We start from the raw sequence: 18,006 nt of genomic DNA, 5'->3' as shown, positions 1-18,006 counted from the left end.
CCTCCCTCCCTCTCCCCCTCTCTCTTTCTCTCTCTCCCTCCCTCTCTCCCTCCCCACTTCCCTCTCTTCCTCTCTTCCTCACTCTCTGATTCTTTTAGTTTTTCAGACAAGGTTTCTCTGTGTAGCCCTGGCTATCCTGGACCAGACTGTAGACCAGGCTGGCCTCGAACTCAGGGATCTACTTGTTTCTACCCCTCAAGTGCTGGGATTAAAAATGTGAACCACCATGCCCAGGTTTTTTTCTTTTTTCGTTTATTCTTCATTTCTCTCTTTTTAAAAAAATTTGTTTTCCTTTTTTCTTTATTTCTCTCTCTTTTAAAAGTGGAAAAGCATGTGAGATCAAGTTTTAAATTAGTAAACTTGGTGAATTTAGTAACTTTAGTGTAGGTGGAGCCTGAGGTTTTTTTTTTTTGTTTTGTTTTGTTTTGTTTTGTTTTGTTTTTCGAGACAGGCATCCACAGTCCTTGGAGCCTGATGCCAGGGGTGAGGTAGCCCCTGCTATTCCCCATGGGTTATCTTTGTTCTGTCTTGGCTCTGTCCTTTACCCTGGGTCCTGCTTCAAGCTAAGCCTCAGCTTCTCACTCTGGGAGCCACAATGATCTCTCCTTCATTGAGGCCTATGGTCATTAGACGAGGCCAGGTACATCATATGCTATAGCTGTAGCTCAGTGGTAGACTGTTTGCCTAGCATGTTCAAGGCCTTGGGATCTACCTCCATTGTTTTTTTGTTTTTTGTTTTTTGGGTTTTTTTTTTTTGAGACAGGGTTTCTCTGTGTAGCCCTGGCTGTCCTGGAACTAACTCTGTAGACCAGGCTGGCCTGAACTCAGAAATCCACCTGCCTCTGCCTCCCAAGTGCTGGGATTAAAGGCGTGCGCCACCACAGCGCAGCAAGCCAAGTTTTAAAGTCGCTAGGGTGGCCCAAACCTCCCATTGGTCTGTGCCAGGGGGTGGTACCTGGATGGTGAGTTGCCTCACAGTATATTCTGGGTGCTCTTTCATGTCCTGGATGCGGATCTGGAAGGGCCCATAGGCTTCCTCCTCTGTGGGCCAGTAATGCACACATTTCTAAAAGGGAGGGAGCTGGGAGTCAGAGTGGGAGGGCCCATCAGTGGCACAGGGCTGAGGCAGCAGAGAACCCTAGTATCCCCTCCTCATATCTTACCCCATGACCCAGGTCAGTGACCAGAGTCTAGCTCCCCCAAGCTTCAAGTCACCTCACCCACAGCTTCCCTGGGGTGTATTCTTGAGAGATATGGCAGAGGGCCTGTCAGGGCTATCAGCTCCCATTGAGGCCTCTGGTCTGCTGTGCATGGGTGGAGTGACAGGGTAGGGTATAGACCCTTTCCAGATGACCCTGCCTCCTACCTCCTTGCCCTCTCGGAGCTGGGTGAGCATGATGATGAGGGATACATCTTCTTGCCACACCATCTCCCAGAAGTCAGCTACCGTGTTGGGCATGGGCCCCTGGGTGGCAATGTAGACCTTCTCCTTCCCATCATATCCCTGGGGAGAAGGACAGAGACGCTGTGAATCCACAGTCCACAGGTGCTGGGCTAAAGCCCATGAACATAAACACTTATACACGCTCATGCACAGACACACACATCAGAAGCCGCATGGTGGAGGAGGACATGGGACCCACTACGAGGAACACCCGAGGTCAAATTCCTGCCCCCTCTGTTTTCCTAGCTAAGTGGTCAGAGGCACATTCCTGACCTAGTTTCTCTGGGCTGTATGTAGACTGTGCTTAGTAATTATAATATAGTGTGAACTAAAATCAATAAAATATATTGGCGGTCTCTCGCACAGCAGTCACTGTGTACATGTTTGTGCCTGTCCTCTGCTGCTTTCTTCTAGGGCAAGATGTGACATTCCTCAATATCTGTAAGTGAACATCTCACATTTCACAAATTATTTTTATACATTTAGCACCACAATCCAGCATGCCCTACTTAGTCTGTTCTCCTCCCTTCCATCATCCTTAGCTTCCATCAACTTTCCATCATCCATGCACCCCACTGTTTGCCTGGTCCCTGCTGGCAAACCGAGGACCATCCTATTGTGCTTTCTGTCTGACTGCTTTGCTCCTCAGCACCCAGACTGATGTCCTACCATATTTGGCCACAAGGGGGCACTGGTTTTACATCCACCCACCAAACATAGTAAAAAGTTGGGATAGATGGTCCACGTTGCTTGAGGTTGCTATTAGCTGGACATCAATCAGTCTCTACAAAGGAGGTAGTACTTTGTAGGGGTTGGGCATGGGGGCAGAGACTGAGTGTGGGAAAGGAGATAATAGGAGATAGATTCCCACCTGAGCTGGCTTTGTGCAGTTTGTAGAAGCCATTAGCTTTTAAGAAACTAGTGACTAGGCTCAGCCAAGTTTAGAGGTTGTCATGGGTAGGGTAACAGGGTAGGTTAAGGTGGCTTGGAAATTTTGACATCTTTTCTAGACCGATTTCTTGGGGGTTGCTCTTTCCTGGCTCCTAAAGTCTAGCAGAGGGAGCTATGGCAGGAGGGAGTTGGAGAAAAGAAGGAAGTACACGCCCTTGAGGCCAAGTCACAGATGGATCACAGAGAGTTGCACGCAGTATTTTCATCTGTAAAGCAGTCTGGCCCCCAGCTGCAGCAGCCGGTCACTCACCCGGATGTAGTTGGCATTGATGTAGTCACTGTCCTCCTGGCTCTGTGCCCGGCCAAGACAGACGCGGCTCTGGGGATCTAGGAAGTGAAGATCAATAAAGGCGAAAGGTCAGAAGGTGACCAACGAATGTAGATTGTGACAGAGTCAGAGGGAAACGTGTCTTCACACTGTTCTTAATACTTTGCGGACAGCAGACTAGTCCATTGTATTATTTCATAGACATAACATAATAGCTATGTATTATAAAATATACTATTTCATGACAACAGAGAGCCATGATGTTTTTGAACTGGAAAGTGATGTAATTGAAGCAGAAGGATGGATTGAATGATGATGTGTAGCACAGACCACGGAGCTGGGGACACCAACTGGGATGTTATCTCGTTTTAGCCTTGAGATCAGTGAGGGTATAAAATGGGAGCGAACAGATAGGAAGAGGAAGAGATTCTGCAAGGAAAAATGCCTTTCTGATTATGAATACAAGCATACATTGTCTAAGATAATCACTCAAACACCAGGGATATTGGCTTCACTCTGCAGAGGTGTGGGTCCCTCCCCAATCAAACCGGATGGGGGATGAGGAAGCCGGCTTCCCCTCTTTGACAGTTGTAGAGCTTGCTAGAATTAGACCAAGGCCAAAGGCTATCCAACCCACGCTGACAAGGGTTCACAGAACCTGGTCTAGGCTAGCAGGCAGTGAGCCTGGAGTCTCAGCGCAGGGCAGGGCCCATGCGCTGGGCTGAATTCGGGCCACAGTTCTGGAAGTCACTGTACTAGGCTCCAGGTATCAAGCCTGCCTATGAAAAGTTGGAGGTGCTAGGCCTGGGTCCGCCTGTGTGCATTCACACCTGCCACACAGGAAGCTATGCTATCTTGTAACCGGGCAACAGCCGTCTGTCTCCTGGCTGCCAGGGAGTGGTATTAGCATTTCTCTGTTGAAAGACAGTCCCTCAAGCATTGGTCTTCCTTGGCTTCGGAGAGGTGGTTGTGGCTACTGTTGCTTGTTTTTGTGAAGGCCTCAAATAAACCAAGCTAGCCTAGAACTTGCTATATAGCTGAACCCAGCCTTGAATTCCTCTACCCTAACCTCCAAGTGCTGGGACTATTACTGGCATGCACCACTATGCCTGGCTCCCAAGGTGAATATTATCTTGCCTTCTTGAGTTCTTCACCCCCAGGAATCCCCCTCAGCCCCACTGTGCTCCTTACTTGGCAAGATGGTCTTGTATCGGTCTTTGGAGGCGTGGCCAGGGATATCCAGGTCTTCAGGGTTGACGAAGTTTGAGGGGATCTTCTGATGGTAGAAGATAAGTGAGTTAATCCCAGCTTCCTTATCTCCCGTTCTACCCTCTGCACACAGGGAGGAAGAGCAGGGATGGGGACAACCTTCTCTCCTGCGCCCCGGAGTTCTTCCCCGAGGATGCCATGGAGAAGAGAGGCCCCCGGGGGAATCCAGGATGGTCTGATATGGAAGCGTAAAGTGATGTGGAGAGGACCCCAGATTCTTACCAAGAATTCCTCCTCTAGCTGCTTGGGGCTGGGAGGCTGGTGTTGTAGCGTCCAGCGTGTCAGGGGGTGTCCAGCTGTGCGCAGGAAGTGTAGGGTGACTTCCCGGGGTGTGTTCACCGAGCAGATAGGTTCAACGGTGCCCAAAGACCGCACATCCAGCATCAGAGCAACGCTAGAGCCCCTTCTGCAAGCACAGACAGACAGTGCCCAGTGAGCATCCCATAGCTTCTGCCTTGCTTTCCAAGCTTATTGCAGCGTTTGTCACAGGAAGATATGCTTAGTCTTTCTCTTGACCTAGAGGCTCGGGGCACTCAAGGGTCAGGTCCTACTACGTTCCCCTTTTCCTTTATCAGATGAGAACAGAGCAGCCTGCAACTCTTTCGCTCCGTCCTGCTGTCTATCTCTCCTACTCTCAAGCCAGTACAGAGGCTCCCACACCCATTCAACTCCATGAAGGCCCCTAGATTTGCCTTAGAGACTGTTCATCACAACTTGAAACTTAGGGAGCAAGACCCACGGATGACAAGAAGCTTGGCATCTCAGACATACAAGGGATGGGCAAGCAGCCTTCAAACGAGCATTATTTGGTTGGGGTTGTTTGTTTTTGTTTTTCTAGGCCTTGTGGATTCCATTGTTAGAACTGGAAAGGAAGGATGGGAAGGGAAGGCAACCCAGGCCTAGGAAAGTCCTCTCTGTGAAAGATCTCACCTCTCCTGCAGCCGCACATGCTTCTTGGCCGGAGCCTTGGTGGGTGGAGGCTGAGTCATGTCTGCCCCCAAAGACAAGATCGGCAGCTGTGCTCTGGAGCGCCCCTCACAGGTCTGGACCATGCTGGGGTAGGTTGCTGGGCCCAAGGGAGGCTCACTCAGCCATGAGGCCTGCCTGAAAGACAAGGTCCCGCAGGCCTCACTAGCTAGAAGAAGGCTTCTAAGCCCAGGACAGCCATCCCCTCAAGCAAGTGGCCCAACTTTTATCCTACAAGTACAATAGCTTTTTGGTGGGACGCAGGACAGAGGACAGTTTGGGGTTAGAGTAAGAGGAAGGCATAGAGAGAATACAGGTATGAGGTAGACAGGAAGGAATCCGGAGGATACCCAAGTCCACAGGGCTCTAAGCTGGGGTCCACATGTGGCCAACAGCCTGCTAACCACACCGAAGGAAGGGCAAAAGCACACAGCTCTCTGAGTCTAGCCAGCAGGCTTCTCTATAATGAGAAACGGAGGCCTCTGGTAGCATTGGAGTCAGTTGGGGATCCGGGCACGCTCCGCTTCTCGAAGGGTCTTCTCATTGTCGGCAGTTCCACTCCAAGATCAGTGGTGGCTCATGGGGTCTCTGTCCAGGGCGGTAGACCAGGGGTGTTTCCTCCCTCCTCCTTCCCATCCCCCAGTCTCCCGCCTCTGTAACCGTCACAGGAAATGGCCTCACCAAGCCCTAGAGCGCCAGCGCCTGGTAAGGCTACAGCTGGGGGGGGGGTACAAGAGAGAGGGGACATAGAGGTGATCAGGGCATCACCCTTTGGGGGCAGTCCCTGGCTGTCAGAGCTAAGTCATGGGTGCCGTGGTGGTGGGGTTAGAGCTGCTAACCCATGGGGTTAGCTATGGGGGCAGTGTGGGCCCATGCAGGTGTGGCTGGGACAGTACTCGCCCACAGTGGGAAGGGGACTTTAGCCTCTCCTCTCCTGGCACTCTGTGTGGCTTCTTTGCCCTCCAGCCACAGGGACACCAGATATGTCATTTCTCATGCCCTGGCCAGGCATGGGAGCCCCAAACTCATGCTTCTTCATCCCATCCTTGGAGACCACCCCCCCATCCCAGGGCCATAGGATGTCTGTTACCCACGTCAAGTACTTACTGAAGCAGCTCTGTCCCCCCCAGGCTGCCTCTTGCCAGCTGTCTGTCAGTCCGTCTATCTTTGAGGACTGAAAGGCTTCAGGAAGCCAGCTTCCTCCCTCCGCCCCTCCTGGCTTCCACCCACGCACACCCAACCGCGGGCTGCCCTTCTGTGCCTGCTGCAAGCTACCACCAGGGGTCGGATGCATCCTTCCTGTGCCCTCTAAGAGCAAGCCGGTGCAGCCCTGCCATCCTCACTGGGTGCCAAGGCTCTGGGAATGGGCAAGGGATGAGGCCTTTCCCGACCACCTCAGGCCTCCTCCTCCTCTAGGCCCTAGTCATGTGCTCCCCCCTCGCCCCCACCTCCTCGATAGCCATGGGGAACCTTCTGTTGCTCTTCTGGTTGTGACCTTGGCTAGAGACTTATTTCCACTTCTTGGCTTCTGCCCCTGTAAACCCTCGATGCTTCAAAGCCTGGGCATTCATGGCCAAACCCAGGCCCCCAAGCAGAGCAGATGTGTCACAGAGGTGAGATGAGGGGGAAGAGGAAGCAGGAGTCCTTGCTCTGTACAGGAAGGAGAGAGGCCAGGGCTAGTCAGGAACGGTCCTTTCCATTCTCCCCAGCCCCTCAGCCTGCAGGCATAGGCTAGTCACCAGAGAACAAATATCAGAGCTAAACTGGACAAGACTCTGGGGTGGCTTCCATAGCAACCCCTCAGACTACCCCTCTGGGAGTGTCTTAGAACCCTGTATCACCTCTGAAGACTTACAGATAGTCGAAGGCTGTGGCCCTCACATCAGATGCTTCCCAGGTCTTCACCATGGGGCCACGTGGATGCTTGGGGTGTGAGGAGGGAGCAGCCCCCACATCTAAGGCTCCACAGCCCCCCACCCCCACCTTGCTTTGCTAGGCCTCTTGCAGGCCCTCAGCCCAAGCATGAAGCCCATGGTTCATGCTTGCTTGCAAGAGTCCTTCACGCTGTCATGTACCCCAAAGCTTTCCTGGGCCCCAGTGCTTGAATTCCACATCCTCTCTCTTCCTCCCACTTCTCCGATTCAACTGTCAAACGGTGACACTGAAAAAGAACTGTGCAGTGAGCACAGGGGTGGCACCTGAGCGGGGAGGGGCTACCCTTCTTCTGGCCCACGGGGAGAGGGAATGGGGGGAGGGGGAGGGGGAGGGAAGGACCAGGATGAGCCTGAAGTCAGAGGGCTCGGGGCACTCGTCTTTGTTCTTGGCTGTAAGTAAGAGGGTGGCTCTCTGTGGCTGGTTGATCCTGGCTCTGTCTTCTCTGTAGCCTGCTTTCCCTTGAGGACTAGGTGGGATTTCCTGAGGAGGCAGCTCAGTGGAGCTGGGAAGTGGTGGGACCTGGTGCCAGGGTGAGGTGATAGCAGCTGGAGCCTGGGAATCCCTGCACACTTGTGCCTGGGGTTGGGAGACCTCGCTCTGCCTTGACCTCCCCACAGGAGTGTTTGCGCTGGTGGATAGTGGAGGGAGTGGGAGCGGAATGGAAAGAGGGCCACCCGCCCTGGGCCAGCTGTTGATTGTGATCAAGAAAAGGAAGTGAGGATACCACAGGGGCAGGGAGAAGGAAGTAGGCAGAGCCCGCCCCCACAGGTCTACCCAGTGTCCTCCGTTTACAGTTTTAGCCTGCTGGCTGTGAGCACACCTCTTGACCCTCACAGTGAGGGCCCAGTGGGGTTCAAGAAGCTGGAAGATGAGCTCTTGGGTAAAGAGCAAAGGGGGCTGGGAGATGGGGAAGGAAGTTGGTGGGGCGAGCATAGGTCAATCAAGGCAGGAAACAAGACCCCGAGGCTCTCTCCAGGTCTCTGGATGGCTTCTCGCTTTCCTGGTCGCTCTGCAGAACTTTCCCATTCCTGGAGGGTGGCGTGTGTGTGTGTGTGTGTGTGTGTGTGTGTGTGTGTGTGTGATCTCTCACGGTGCTGACGTGTCTCTCTGATCGGGAATTAGGTTCCAGTATCTTCCGCTTCAGAGAGTGTAGAGAATGGGAGCAGAAGGACCTGCGTAATGATCGAGCTGATGCTTAGTGGTCCTGTGACCTTGGCCAAGCCACCAGACATTCCCTGAGTCTCAGATGCCCCCAACAGCTTCCTCCCTCCCTCCCTTCTTGTCAGGAAGACGGAACAAGCCCCCTGAAGCACTTTGTCCACAGCTCCAGCTCTTGGAGTCACAGACAAGAGAAGTCTGGGACTGAGAGCTAAGGAGCCCCACCTGGTGGTGGTAGTGGAAGTGAGGCTGAGTCAGTCAGTCAGTCAGTCTGTCTGTCTGTCTGTCTAGGCTCTTCCTTCCTCCCCTTCCTTTTTCCAGTCAGCCATCGTCTTTTTTTTTGGGAAGTTCCACTCAAGCCATGGAGAGAGTCTAGAGTTAACTCCCAGCAGGCTGGCATTAGGCAGAGTTCCTTGTTTGAGAGCGGGCAGAGAATCGTGGCTGTGCCTAGACGCTGGCCAGAAGTGGAGAGGAGCAGGGCGAGGTCTTATTCCACCTGGAGTCTCACCTGTGGTCCTGTGGCTAGCCTAAGATCTCTCCCTCCCCGCCTCTCTTCCCTTGATGCCTGGCTTCTTCTCACTCTTTCCATCTCAGGGTGTTAGCATCCAGAACCTGCGGCAGATATATGGGCGGGTCCACAGACCTGTTGCCAGGGCAACGGCCACCACATTCCCAGAATCCATTGGGTTCAGCTCCCACCTTTACCTGGACTGCTACGTCACAACATATATATACATATACATATATATATATATATATATATATATATATATATATGTATATATATATGTACTTTCCTCCGTCTTGCTCTCTTTCTTCTCTCTCTCTCTGTGCCGCTATCCCCCTACTCCCTCTCAATTAAACCTCTTGCACGTGGAACTGTCTAAGCCTGGTGTCTGCAGACGCGTCCCGCCGCGACTCAAACCCATCACAGGGGCCGTGAGCCACAACTCCTGCTGCTAGTGCTCCTGAAGTTCCCAGAAGCCCTTGTGCCCTGCCAGCTCTTGGGGAACCAGATAGATGCCAGTTCCCAAAGGCAAAAGCTATCAACCCTGTCACATTCTAGGATGCTCTGGGTGACTACAGAAAGGATAAGAAGCCCCAGGATGGGAGGTGGCTGCTCCTGGTTGCTTCCATCCTAAAGTACAGAGGCAGCTCTTCCCCTTCCCTGCAAGCCCAAGCTTGTCCTTGGTAGTGTGGGGGAGACGGCGCTCACCAAGGAGGAGCCAGGAAACAGGGTGAGTGTGGTAGGGAAGTACTGTGAAGCTGTGGCATGAAGGCCGAGGCACCCCAGCCTGCCCCAGGCTGCACCTCTGTGATAGCTGTCCCAGGTGCCCCTTCCTGACCCAGTTCTCCTCCTGCTACCTTTTTGGTGCCTGCAGGTGTTAGGACTTTCCCATCCCCCCTCATCACTGGTGGAGAGGACCAATGGCTCATGCCAGCTCAACGTGGAACCACGGTTAGCTTTCCTAGAGTGCCAAGGAAACAGCCCCGCTCTATCTATACCCAATGCTGAGCTCAGCGCCCCAGCAAAGTGACTTCAAGCTGAAGGAGATTCCCTCCCTTTCTCCCAAGTCCAGAGCCAGAGGGATGGACACCTGTACCACCATTATGGCCCTTCCCCCGCCCCCCCAGGACCCTTTATGTCCTTCCCACTGTGCTGTCATTGATGCTGGCTGGCTGATGTACATGGTTAGCACACACACCCCCAACACACACACACACACACAGAGCACAGTACTGGCTGCCTCCTCTAGCCCCTTGCCCAGCTCTCTCAGCCTGCTCAGAAGAAGTTGGACCTTCTCTCTTTCCTGGTTGACCTTCCCCAGTTTGTGGGAGGAAGAGGGGGTGACTTGTTCTCTTCTGCCTGATAATTATCTTCCTTTAGTGTGGGGGGATGCCCAAGGCCTGGCTTCAGGCTGTGGGAGAGCAGAGGAGGAGCTGGAAGAGCAGCCTACAACAGCCGTGGAGGGAGCGGGAGCGGGCTAGTTCGCACTTGGAAGCTGGGATGCCTGGACCAGCCTTCTGCCTTCCTCTGCCTTCCTTGGCCTCCTGGTCAGCTCACTCCACACTGAGATGGTAGGCTTCTGGCTTTGAGACCTTGGGGTTTTCTAGGCAGAGGAAGTGGGTTTGTCTGTCTGTGGGGGTGGCTTCTGGGGGAAAAGTATATTTTTTGCTGAATAGAAAATCTTGGCCTGGGAGTGGGGGTCGGGGGGGGGCTGCTTTCTTAACTTCTTCTGAGCCTATCTCCCATCCCCAAGTTTGCTCTAACCGAGTAAAGCTGGTAGCAGGGCCTTTTACAGCCTAAAACCTCCCCAGGGCTGGGTCCATAGGACTAGCCGTGAAGTATGTTCTGTCCCCACAGGCCTCTCTCTTAGTGACATTGTTTCCCAATCCTTTACCACCACTCCACCCCCACCACACACACCCTGCACTCTGTGTCTCCTCTATGCAGATTCTGAAGTAAGATGCTCTGCCTATCCTGGCTCCTCACAGAGACTCTGCTACAAGAAACAAAGTGAAGTGTCCCCAGGTGAGATGGAGTTGGCAAAGGACTAGGTTAGGACCTCTCCCCTACAGCTTAACCAGACTGAGGCCTGAGACGTGCCCCCCCCACACACACACACACTCATACACGCACACACAGCCTGGAAAATTTGATGAGTCTGCAGTGCTAAGTTTCCAGGACCCCATCCAGGCCGGTGGGCGGCTCTGAGGTTTCAGGCTGGATGAAGCTGTGGTAGGGGGTGGGGCGGGCAGCAGCCCCTGGTGTTGGGCAGAGGGAGGAGGCAGGCAGAGCTGGTTTCTGGTGCAGGCCTGAGCTTCTTGCTGAAGCAGGCTGGTCTGCCTTGGTGTTCAGAGTCGGTAACTCTCTGTCTGTCTGTCTGTCTGCAAGCGTCTCACCCGCCTTCCTGAGCTTGCTGAGTTCTGGGCTTCCTTCCCAGGGCTCAGAGCCTTTGACTCTGTCTGCTCCTTCCCTTCCCACGGCTGAGTTGGCACAGGAACACCTGGGTGAGCTGCACCAGGTGAGCAGCAGGCTGTGGGTGGGTGCAGCGGCAGAGCTGAGCTCTTGTGTTGTCAGCCAGGCCTCAGCTGGGTCTCTGCAGCGTCAGCTGGGCTGGGGGGGGGGCAGGGGAGCCAGATGGGTCCCGAAACAGAAGAAATAAGGAGAGGGGAGAAACCCCCAGGATGTCAATCACTCCCAGAAGTTTCCGAGCACCGAGGACTTGAGCTGGGGATAGGAAACACCTTTTGCCTTCTCTGCTTGATGGAGTCAGAAGTCCTGGGTTCTAGTGCAGCTTCTCTCCTCACACACACCCGTGTGTGTGTGTGTGGACCCCAGGCTGGACCCTCCGGATGTCAGCTCCCTCACCTGAGCAGTGAGATGTGAGAGATGGGCTACCGGGGCCAGGCAAGCTCTATGCACACGGTGTGCTTCTGTCCCTGTGACTACTGCAGCAGGTTAGGCAAGGGGGAGGCAACACGAAGCTGGCTCACCCACCCCATATATTCAGGATGCCTCCCTTCCTCGTGCTTGCCTTGAATCCTCACCTCTGGAAACACTACCATTATCCATTAGGAAGGAACACAGGGGAAGGGAGCGATGGATAACCAAGCCCTATTCTAAAGACGGTGTGCGGGAATCAGGCACTTCTGCTCTGTGTATTTATTTGCAAGGCCCCTAGAAGTCCTGCCCCAAGAGCACAGGGAAACTTTTCTTTCTGGGGAGCTGACTGCTGACAGCCAGCGGAGGTGAGAGAAGCAGAGGAAGGAGGATGGCCTGTGGACCACCTGAGAGTTGTAGCTCCCTTAGGCTAGATGCTGCTTCTCTTCCACCTGGCAGCCTTTCCCAGACCAGGCTGGGCTGGGGTCAGGATCTGCTGCCTATCTGAAAGGCCATCCACCACCAGCCACCAGGGCAAGGGGAGGACGAGGGGGCCTAGTTCTGCCTCCCGATTTTGCCTCTGCAGACTTTATCAGGATGAGGCCCCTGATTCTGTTGGCTGCCCTCCTCTGGCTCCAGGGCTTTTTGGCCGAGGTAAGGTGGGCATGGGGTAAGGGGTTAGGGTGGGTGGGCCTGTTCTCTGGGGCATGTCTAGGCTTCCCACCTCTCTATGGGGCTCCACAGCTGGTCTTCATTACAGAAGAGGGAAACCGCTCCCCTCCCAGGCCAGCACAGGAGCCGGGAGGACAGATCGTTCCAGGCTGCCGGCTACTGCCTGCTAGCTGTGCGGTGCTTTCAGGAAATGTGTCTTCAGTAGTGTGTGGCAGTCAGTGTGTGGGAGTCAGACACACAGGGAATCTTCTCTCTGGTCTGGATCCTCAGTTTATGGGCTTTCCCAGAGGCCTGTGCTCCAGAGGCCTCTACACATCTGCTTCCCCCCATTCCTCTCCTCCCTACAGGAAGATGCATGCTCATCCTTGGAAGGGAGCCCAGACAGGCAGGGTGGAGGTAGGTGTCTTTAGAGAGAGGGAGAGGGCTCTGGATGTGGGCAGTAGGTGGGTCGTAGGGCTAATTTCTCCACTAGACGCTGCCTGCCCCTGGTCCCTTGACTCGCCTTCCTTTTTCAGGGCTGAAAGGGTACTGGGCGAGTGAATTGTCTCCACCCCTGTCCCCCAGGTCCACCTCTGAGCGTGAACATCAGCAGCCATGGGAAGCCTACCAGCCTGTTTCTAAGCTGGGTAGCTGCAGAGCCAGGTGGATCGGACTATGCCCTCTGCCTCAGGAGGACCAACTCCTCCGGTTCTCCAGCAGGGCAACAGCTCCAGGCTCACACAAACGAGTCCAGCTTTGAGTTCCATGGCCTGGTGCCAGGCAGTCGATACCAGCTGGAACTGACTGTCCTAAGACCCTGCTGGCAGAATGCCACCATTACCCTCACTGCCCGAACTGGTAAGAAGCCTACAGGCTGACAGGGGTGTGGTCTTACTTGGGGTTGGGGCAGGAGGTGACAGCTGCTCTAGAGGACTAGTAGGGGATTCAGAGAAACCAAAAGAGACAGCACCTAGGATGGCGAGCCTTTCGTACAGAGTCTGCTGCTTCCCTCACCCTTTGGCACAGCCCCGACCGTGGTCCGTGGCCTGCAGCTGCACAGCACTGGCAGCCCAGCCAGCCTGGAAGCCTCGTGGAGCGATGCCCCTGGGGATCAAGACAGCTACCAACTTCTCCTCTACCACCTGGAATCCCAGACTCTGGCACGGAATGTCTCTGTGTCCCCTGGCACCCTGTCATACAATTTCGGCGACCTCTTGCCAGGTAGTCAGTATGTCTTGGAGGTAATCACCTGGGCTGGCGGTCTCCATGCGAAGACTAGCATCCTCCAATGGACAGGTAAGGTGGGTAGCCGGCCAGGGACCCAGGGAGCAGCTAGACTGGGGCGTGGGGGGTGGATGTGAGAGCGATGTTGGGTCTGGAACTTTGTAGGTGATGCGTCCCAGTATGGCTAGGTGTCTGGGATCCCTCATGCTAAAACTGGTGTGATCATCTTATTCCAGAGTGCTTCCTCAAGTCTGGCTCTGCTCTTTCTATCCGTCTTGCAGAGCCTGTACCCCCTGATCACCTAGCACTGCGTGCCTTGGGTACCAGTAGCCTGCAAGCCTTCTGGAACAGCTCTAAAGGGGCCGCCTGGTTTCACCTGTTGCTCACAGACCTCCTAGAGGGTACCAACCTGACTGCAGTGGTCAGACAAGGGGTCTCAACCCACACCTTCCTTCGTCTGTCTCCGGGTACACCTTATGAGCTGAAAATTTGTGCTGCTGCTGGGCCCCACCAGATTTGGGGACCCAATGCCACCGAGTGGACCTGTGAGTGCCTAGGGGACACACAGAGGCTCTTCTAGTCTCCTCTAGCCAAGTAGTGAAGAACAGGGTTTCCCCCAAGGCCTGGAAAGGTGTAGCCTTCTGGTTGACTTGTGGTAGCCTGAGGCGATTGGGAGTGGTTATGATCAATTGAACTCTCTCCAGGTAGGATCTGAACTGCTACTTCCTGTGTATGGTTTTGTTGAATCCCCAAAGAGCCCGATAAAGGTCTCGCTGTCCTATATTACTCTAGGCATAGAGAATGCAAACCATGCTGTATATAAATGTGGTTGATGCTGAACCTGGGCTGGACACCTGTCTCTGCCACCATCACACCATGTCTTCACCATGAGAACGAGTCACATGGTGGTTCACGGTTTCTGCTACCTGTTGGCTGTGTGTCTCTGGGCGCGTCGCTTACCTTCTCTGGGTTTTAGTTAGGGTTAGCGTTGTGGGAGGTACTGTGTGTAGAATCTTCTGGGTCCGGCTGGCAGGCACAGGTATGAGCACTCGATGTGCCCTTGTTTCTGTTATGGTTGCATTGCCCATGGCCAGTTGGTAGCCGCCAGGTCTTGGCATTCATTTGGAGTATGAAGAATGAAGCTGGTAATGCCCAAATAAGAGGCTGGCAGGTACGTGTAGTGGTTAGAGTACAGAATGAGTTTTCTCACCTACTGTATCTACCTCTGTCTCCTTAGATCCCTCTTACCCATCTGACCTGGTGCTGACCCCCTTACGGAATGAGCTTTGGGCAAGCTGGAAGGCAGGGCTGGGAGCCCGGGATGGCTATGTACTGAGGTTAAGTGGGCCAGTGGAAAATACAACTACCCTGGGCCCTGAAGAGTGTAACGCTGTCTTCCCAGGGCCCTTGCCTCCAGGACACTACACTCTGGGGCTGAAGGTTCTAGCTGGACCTCATGATGCCTGGGTGGAGGGCAGTATCTGGCTGGCTGGTGAGTCTGGTTGGAATAGCACTCAGGCTGGGGGCTTGTATAGGGATCTCTGCAGCCATAGGGACCACGGTTCTCACCTTCTGGGGGCCTGCTACTTCTCCAGAATCTTCTGCACTTCCCAGGGAGGTCCCTGGTGCCAGGCTATGGCTAGATGGACTGGAAGCTACCAAGCAGCCTGGGAGACGGGCGCTGCTCTATTCTGCGGATGCCCCAGGCCTCCTAGGGAACATCTCTGTGCCCTCTGGTGCCACTCATGTCACCTTCTGTGGCTTGGTACCTGGAGCCCACTACAGGGTGGACATTGCCTTATCCGTGGGAGACATCACTCAGAGCATCACAGGCTATACAAGTGAGTGTCAGCGTGCGAGTCCATTGGGCCTGCATCTGGAGGGAAGATAGGGTGAAGGAGGGATTCAGGAGAGCTGGGCAGAGGGCATCACAGGGCTACGACATGGCCCCTTGCCAAATCACCTCCTCTTCAGGTCCCCTGCCACCGCAGTCTCTGGAGATCATCAGCCGGAGTAGCCCATCTGACCTGACTATCGCTTGGGCTCCAGCACCAGGGCAGCTGGAAGGTTATAAGGTCACCTGGCATCAGGATGGTAGCCAGAGGTCACCTGGTGACCTTGTTGACGTGGGCCCTGACATTTCGAGCCTGACTCTGAAATCTCTGGTACCTGGGTCCTGCTACACCATATCAGCATGGGCCTGGGCTGGGAACCTCAGCTCTGACTCTCGGAAGATTCACAGCTGCACTCGTGAGTACCTGCCCTGTTCCCCCCACCCCACCCGAGGCTGCCCAGCACTGTGCATGTGGTCTTGTATCTTCTGCTCTCTATTCTTCTCTGTGGTATGAGAGAAAATAGAGGCCTTTCCTGAATCAAGCACCTTCTACCTCCAGCCATGTAATGTAACCACATGACATGGCTAGGCATGCCTACCCATCTATGTGCCCCCTCACCTGTCCACTCATCCATCCATCCCTCTGTCCCTTTATTCCTCTTCCTTCCATGAATATCTATTTAATGCCTCTCGTTGGTTCAGGAATGGAGCTAGGTGCTAAGGCTAATGGTTATAAACAAGTCCAGAAAGGAAGACTGGTAAACACAGTTCATATGCCAATGATGTAACGATTTTACTCATCATATTATAGCAAGCATAAATAGATTAGTAGGGAGATGCATGATGTATGAACTATTTTCTTATACTTTAAGAGTGCTGAATATCAGAAATTTTATTGTGGCTTGACTAGATCTTTTCAGGCTCATAGACAGACACCTGCTCAGGGGAGTCAGAACAGGGTTCCCAGAGAAGGAGCGGGCATGAACTGAAAAAAGAAACCTGTGTGGCTAGACAGGATGGTTGGAGGGCCTAAGCTTGCCAAGGGCCCACAGTCTAGAGGCATTTCGACAGACACATGACAAACCTATCAGTGAATAGTGGATGGTGGGGGTCTTGAAGAGTGAGGGAGCAGGCACTGAGCTAGCTGTACTGGAAGCAAGAGAAGTAAACTCCACATGTGTTTAGGGAGCCGACATACCTCGAGATAGGAGGCAGGCAAGGGGCAAAAAGGGGCAAGGAGCAAGGGGCAGATGTTGGGTCCCATCACTGCAAGAGGTTTACCTGGGCAGGCGAAACAGTGATCTTCCAGCCTCCCGTAAGCTAGAACTTGGGGAGCATAGGAGGCGATTTCACATTGTCCTGAATCTGTCTCTTCCTGTCCTCAAAGGCCCCGCTCCTCCCACCAACCTGAGCCTGGGCTTTGCCGGCCAGCCTGCAGGAACACTGAGGGCTTCCTGGTGTCACCCACCGGGTGGCAGGGACTCCTTTCAGTTGCGGCTTTACAGGCTGAGGCCCCTGACGCTGGAAAGTGAGAAGATCCTATCCCAGGAGGCCCAGAACTTCTCCTGGGCCCAGCTGGCTGCAGGCTGTGAGTTCCAGGTACAGCTGTCTACCTTGTGGGGGTCTGAGGAAAGCAGCAGTGCCAACACCACAGGCTGGACACGTGAGTGCTGCCCCAATCTCCTTTCCCAGCCTTTTGGGCTCTCAGGGACTCTGGGACTGTGAGCAGGTAGCTAGGCTGTCTGTGGGATGGGCCTCAGGTGGCCTTGGACCTCTCTAGGGTCTGCCTCCTGGTCCTGAGGCACCAGGAAACTTCTCACAGGCTCCTCTAGGGACTCCTATGTTTGTGCCCTTGCAAGGTGCCACACCATTCTTGGGATGCCTCTCTAATGTATTCTGGGTGTGAGCCATTAATAACAATAGTGCGCTCACTGGACTCCTTGTGTATTGCCCTACCCACGTTCTCTTGTGTACCTACTGTGACAAGTTTAGGAGTTTGGCACTGTGGTCACTTCAGTTCTTAGGCACAAAGAGAGAAGGTAACCTTTTCTAGTCCCCTTAGCCTTACAAGGAAAGCTGGGATTTTTGTTCAGGTAGTATGAACAGAATAGTTTCTCTGTTATAACCAATCCCAACTTTGCATAGCAGGGGGATGCACAGAGGTACAGAGGTGCAGAGTATATGGTGAGCACCCCACAAAGAGCCCCCAGGGTCTGCAGAGCTGGGTTTGAAATTCCCCCTTTCACACCAACCTGGTGTCTTGGGCTTGTTCAGCCCACGGAGCTCCTGGGGACAAATGAGTAGGTGGGCGCTCCTGTCCCCAACAACCTTCTCTGACATGGGAACTCTCCACACTTGCCTGTGCGCCCCCCCCCTGGCTTCCTTCTCTCCCCTGGGATACTATTGTTGTCCTTTAGCGCCCCCCCCCCCCAAGGTCTGTAGGACCTCACACACCTGGGGGGAACAAGGTGGAAGCCCGGCTGCAAGCTAGGAAACTAGGCTTCTAGCTGTGGCTTGGTTCTGAGAGCAAGTCTTTGCTCCCACCGAGCCTTAGTTTCCTTGTCTGTAAAGAGGTCTGTTATGGTGTGACTAGACCAAGATCATATGACTCCAAATCCTAGGCTTTGAAGGTGAATGAGTCAGTGACTAGGCCCCAGATAACCACCCTCTGGCATATGGGTTTTCAAACTCCTTGGCTGTAGGTTCTGCGAAGGACTATCTATCCATCCATCCCTCCCAGACTGCTAAATTTAGCTTTGATTCCCAGTGGGAGGTGGCAGGGCCAGAGTGAGTGATAGACTTTGAAACTGTCTCTGCCGGGTGTGGTGGTGGCCCACGCCTTTAATCCCAGCACTTGGGAGGCAGAGGAAAGGCAGATTTCTGAGTTCGAGGCCAGCCTGGTCTACAGAGTTCCAGGACAG

General features: G+C 53.9%; 2 protein-coding genes across 7 annotated transcripts in view; one reads left to right on the top strand and one right to left on the bottom strand.

Annotated features, from left to right (window-relative positions):
• Ptpn7 (protein tyrosine phosphatase non-receptor type 7) overlaps nucleotides 1-6,135 on the bottom strand; it is a 13,585-nt gene extending 7,450 nt beyond the window's left edge. Inside the window, exons 1-8 of one of the 3 annotated variants that reach the window (XM_031383641.1) lie at nucleotides 6,006-6,135; nucleotides 5,249-5,486; nucleotides 4,863-5,036; nucleotides 4,155-4,338; nucleotides 3,855-3,939; nucleotides 2,646-2,722; nucleotides 1,367-1,504; nucleotides 956-1,066 (exon numbers count right to left, since the gene is read on the bottom strand). In XM_031383641.1, the coding sequence (XP_031239501.1) occupies nucleotides 956-1,066; nucleotides 1,367-1,504; nucleotides 2,646-2,722; nucleotides 3,855-3,939; nucleotides 4,155-4,338; nucleotides 4,863-4,984 (717 nt within the window). In that variant the 5' untranslated portion in view covers nucleotides 4,985-5,036; nucleotides 5,249-5,486; nucleotides 6,006-6,135. The remainder of the gene's footprint in view (nucleotides 1-955; nucleotides 1,067-1,366; nucleotides 1,505-2,645; nucleotides 2,723-3,854; nucleotides 3,940-4,154; nucleotides 4,339-4,862; nucleotides 5,037-5,248; nucleotides 5,487-6,005) is intronic. The other 2 variants (XM_031383657.1, XM_031383649.1) reach the window with 2 other exon arrangements.
• Nucleotides 5,569-18,006, top strand: part of LOC116099676 (receptor-type tyrosine-protein phosphatase V) — a 24,264-nt gene continuing 11,826 nt past the window's right edge. The window contains exons 1-14 of one of the 4 annotated variants that reach the window (XM_031383621.1): nucleotides 5,569-5,603; nucleotides 9,058-9,229; nucleotides 9,374-10,070; nucleotides 10,447-10,524; nucleotides 10,937-11,017; nucleotides 11,963-12,030; nucleotides 12,396-12,444; nucleotides 12,613-12,885; nucleotides 13,054-13,323; nucleotides 13,533-13,796; nucleotides 14,489-14,743; nucleotides 14,847-15,092; nucleotides 15,226-15,501; nucleotides 16,473-16,748. In XM_031383621.1, coding sequence (XP_031239481.1) covers nucleotides 11,974-12,030; nucleotides 12,396-12,444; nucleotides 12,613-12,885; nucleotides 13,054-13,323; nucleotides 13,533-13,796; nucleotides 14,489-14,743; nucleotides 14,847-15,092; nucleotides 15,226-15,501; nucleotides 16,473-16,748 — 1,966 coding nt within the window. In that variant the 5' untranslated portion in view covers nucleotides 5,569-5,603; nucleotides 9,058-9,229; nucleotides 9,374-10,070; ... (1 more) ...; nucleotides 10,937-11,017; nucleotides 11,963-11,973. Of the gene's footprint in view, nucleotides 5,604-9,057; nucleotides 9,230-9,373; nucleotides 10,071-10,446; nucleotides 10,525-10,887; nucleotides 11,018-11,962; nucleotides 12,031-12,395; nucleotides 12,445-12,612; nucleotides 12,886-13,053; nucleotides 13,324-13,532; nucleotides 13,797-14,488; nucleotides 14,744-14,846; nucleotides 15,093-15,225; nucleotides 15,502-16,472; nucleotides 16,749-18,006 lie in introns of those variants that run through there. The other 3 variants (XM_031383614.1, XM_031383629.1, XM_031383606.1) reach the window with 3 other exon arrangements.

This window comes from Mastomys coucha, unplaced genomic scaffold, assembly GCF_008632895.1.
Source record: "Mastomys coucha isolate ucsf_1 unplaced genomic scaffold, UCSF_Mcou_1 pScaffold1, whole genome shotgun sequence".
Lineage (NCBI taxonomy): Eukaryota > Metazoa > Chordata > Mammalia > Rodentia > Muridae > Mastomys > Mastomys coucha.
Note: the sequence above shows the minus strand (reverse complement) of the source record. Positions and strands in the feature narration are given on the sequence as shown.